General features: G+C 58.0%; 1 protein-coding gene across 1 annotated transcript; it reads left to right on the top strand.

Annotated features, from left to right (window-relative positions):
* Positions 1-1,475: 1,475 nt before the first annotated feature.
* NEUROG2 (neurogenin 2) lies at positions 1,476-2,303 on the top strand (the record flags this gene model as incomplete). Its single annotated transcript, XM_082837540.1, has 1 exon — positions 1,476-2,303. The coding sequence occupies one exon, from the start codon at positions 1,476-1,478 to the stop codon at positions 2,301-2,303; it is 828 nt and encodes a 275-aa protein (XP_082693666.1).
* Positions 2,304-3,444: the final 1,141 nt, after the last annotated feature.

Below are 3,444 nucleotides of genomic sequence, written 5' to 3' on the forward strand. Positions count from 1 at the left end.
AAGAAGCTTTGCCAAGAGACGTCCGGCATCACCAAAGGGCTAACTGCTTTCCCCAGGATTCTGACCCCCATTAACTAATTCCTCGGATCCCGACGTCCGGGAGCTAGGAGGCCGGGCAACGCCCGGTGCGGTGCGCGCGCGCGCGTCGGGGCGGGGGTGGGGTGCAGCAGCAAGGACCCGGGCGGGGGCGGTCGCCTTGGTCTCCCCGCCGGCCCCCGGAGCCCTGGCCCCTAATGAGCCGCTGAAAGGGAGCGGGCTCCAGTGCGCGTGGCTCGCAGGCCTCCCGGAGTCCCGGGCGCCCTGATTGGCCAGCTGCGCCTCGCGACCTCCATTCATTAATAAATTAGCGGCACGCTCCAGCCGAGCGCGAGCCACCAATCACAATGGGCAGCGGCGGCGACAACAGCCGCAGCTTGAGCCGGTGCAGCCGCCACCGCTTCAGCACTCCGACCGCAGCCTCGAGCTCCAGCAGGAGCTTTAGAACCATTTTATGCTGATTACATAAAGGGGGAGAAGAGAGGCGGGGGCGATGGGAGGAGGAGGATGGATGGCAGGGCCAGGGGAGGGGGGAAGTGGGTGAAGAAAGAGAAAGAAATGAATGATGATAATGCAATGAAAAGAGTAAGCCGGGGAGGGAAAAGCGGGGGAGAAGGGGGGCTGGCACAGGGGGAGGAGGCGGCGGCGGCCGCGGATGGGGGGAGATGGGGGCCCCGGGGGCAGATCTGATTGTTTTCTTGGTGGTATATAAGGGGTTTTAAGGAGAGTCGTGTGCCAGACACGCAGCCACTGAACCACAAGCAGCTTCGCTTTAACTGGAGTGCCTGGGAGTCGCGTGCCAGGAGCCGCACGGCCGGGGACTTACTGACAGACTGACACGCACCACCAGCACAACACACGAGACCCGGGCGGGTCGCCGCGGCCGCCGGGGCTCTTGGCAAACTCGCACGACGGAGAGGTCCCCCGCGGAGCCGCGCCGCAGTAGCGCCAGTCTCGCTGCTTCCAAGGCAGCAGAAGGGGCAGCACTGCGCTCCGGACTGCTCGGAGAATCGCAGCACACGCCAAATAGCGACGCCGAGGCACATTTAGAGAGCGAACCAAGTAAGTATCCGCGCGGCGGCTTCCAACTTGGAAGGGTGTTTCCCGCACTCCGTCCCACCACGCCCGAACGCCCTTCGCTCGCGCTGAATCTTTGTCACGGAGGCCGCAGCCCTTTCCGGGGCGGGAACACAGCCGTCAGGGCGGCCGGTAGAGTTCGGGACTCAGTTGGCTGGCGACGGGGTCACAACAGGGGCGCTCCTGAGCTTGGGGAGCACTGGAGGGGTTTCCTCCCCAATTTACCTTCCTCCTTGGCGCCGTTCCGAGGCGTTCTTCTCGGGTGCGCGCAGCAGTACATCCCGGTGACACCAAGAACATGCCTCTGCTTCTATACTGACGCCTCGTTTGGTTCTTTCTCCTTCTCTGCTCTCTTCTCCAGGATGTTCGTCAAATCTGAGACCTTGGAGTTGAAGGAGGAAGAGGACGTGCTGGTGCTGCTCGGCTCGGCCTCCCCCGCCTCGGCGGCTCTGACCCCGCTATCTTCCAGCGCCGACGAGGAGGAAGAGGAGGAGCCGGGCGCGTCGGGCGGGGCGCGTCGGCAGCGTGGGGTCGGGGCCGGGGCCGGGGCGCGGGCTGGCTCACCGGGAGGGGCCGAGGGCTGCCGGCCAGCGCGGCTGCTGGGTCTGGTGAACGAGTGCAAACGGCGCCCCTCCAGGGCGCGGGCCGTTTCTCGCGGCGCCAAGACGGCCGAGACGGTGCAGCGCATCAAGAAGACCCGTAGATTGAAGGCCAACAACCGCGAGCGCAACCGCATGCACAACCTCAACGCGGCGCTGGACGCGCTGCGTGAGGTGCTCCCCACGTTCCCCGAGGACGCCAAGCTCACCAAGATCGAGACCCTGCGTTTCGCCCATAACTACATATGGGCGCTCACCGAGACGCTGCGCCTGGCTGACCACTGCGGGGGCGGCGGCGGCGGCGGCGGCGGCCTGCCGGGGGCGCTCTTCTCCGAGGCCGTCTTGCTGAGCCCCGGAGGCTCTAGTGCCGCCCTGAGCAACAGCGGAGATAGCCCTTCGCCTGCCTCGACGTGGAGCTGCACGAACAGCCCCGCGCCGTCTTCCTCCGCCTCCTCCAACTCCACCTCGCCCTACAGCTGCACTTTATCTCCTGCCAGCCCGGCGGGTTCAGACATGGACTATTGGCAGTCGCCACCTCCCGACAAGCACCGCTACGCACCTCACCTGCCCATAGTCAGGGACTGTATCTAGAGCCGCCATCTCTGCTACCCACGCCAGGCCTTAGTGGCTACCCTTTCCTGTCCCCGTTCAAGCCCTCCTCCCACCCCTCTCCTGACCCCGCTTCCATGCCCCAGAAACGATCTCACTACTCAGAGCAGGTGTAGCCGTTATGATTCCTGGGTTGTTTGTTGCCTTCCTTGGCGAAGGGCTTCCTTCATTCAGACGGGCTCTCTAATTTATTGGTGTGATGGAGCTTATTGTCAAAGAGGATGGTAGAGTTTGGGGGGCACTTCTTAAGGCTAAAAAGATGCTGGGAAGAGATGAAGGTGGCATGTCGAAAGAGTTTGCAGAGCGGACTGACGCTCCTCCCCTCTCTCGGTGCAGTGCGTGTGAATCTCCCAGAGGGAATGCAACTGGTTCCTGTGATCTCTTCACCTTTGCTTCTATGTAGAGATGTTAATGTCGAGTAGAAAGAAATGTATCTTAGCATCTGAATGATTTTACCGGTAATAATATTATCCACAGATTTGCAATGGCTGGCATCTGCTTTATTCCCAGTGCTGTCTGCGGGCTGTGGGAATTTCACCTGTCAAACCAAACTTTCCCTCTCTGATGTGCACTTTGTTCTGTTTCCCAGATTCGTCACAATGCCTATTGTCCCGCCCTTCTCTTTCCTTTTTCTTCTCCATTTTGCCATCTGTCTCTTATGATTTATAAGGGGGAAAAAGTTGTTTTGTTAGAGGGCCAGGTTAGAAGTCATTGTATAATTTGTAGGCTTTGTAATGATTGAATGCAAGCGTGGAAATTTAGGCTGAACTCTCTATCAAAAGGAGAAATGTGGAGGAAAAGGGAAAAATCAGGAGGGAGGATTGCTTCATGTATTATTTATCTCGACCTTTTAGGGGAGAAGGAACTCCCCTATTCTTTCAAGAGATTAAAAATAAATCAACAGGCTGAAAACCTAAGCAGACACGGAGCATTGCCAGGATCAGCCACACACGTGTTTCCTTCTATTTATTATAAAGAAAAATTTCATGAGAAAAGTATGTATTTTTTGTATATTCTACAGAGTTTATTCTAGTATGTATTTACATCTTGGAAGAACAAGAAAATTGTTCTCTTGATTAAACTATAAATAAAATATCTAATTTTCATAGTTTTTGTGTGTTGT

Source organism: Leucopleurus acutus (genome assembly GCF_964270905.1).
Source record: "Leucopleurus acutus genome assembly, chromosome: 4".
Lineage (NCBI taxonomy): Eukaryota > Metazoa > Chordata > Mammalia > Artiodactyla > Delphinidae > Leucopleurus > Leucopleurus acutus.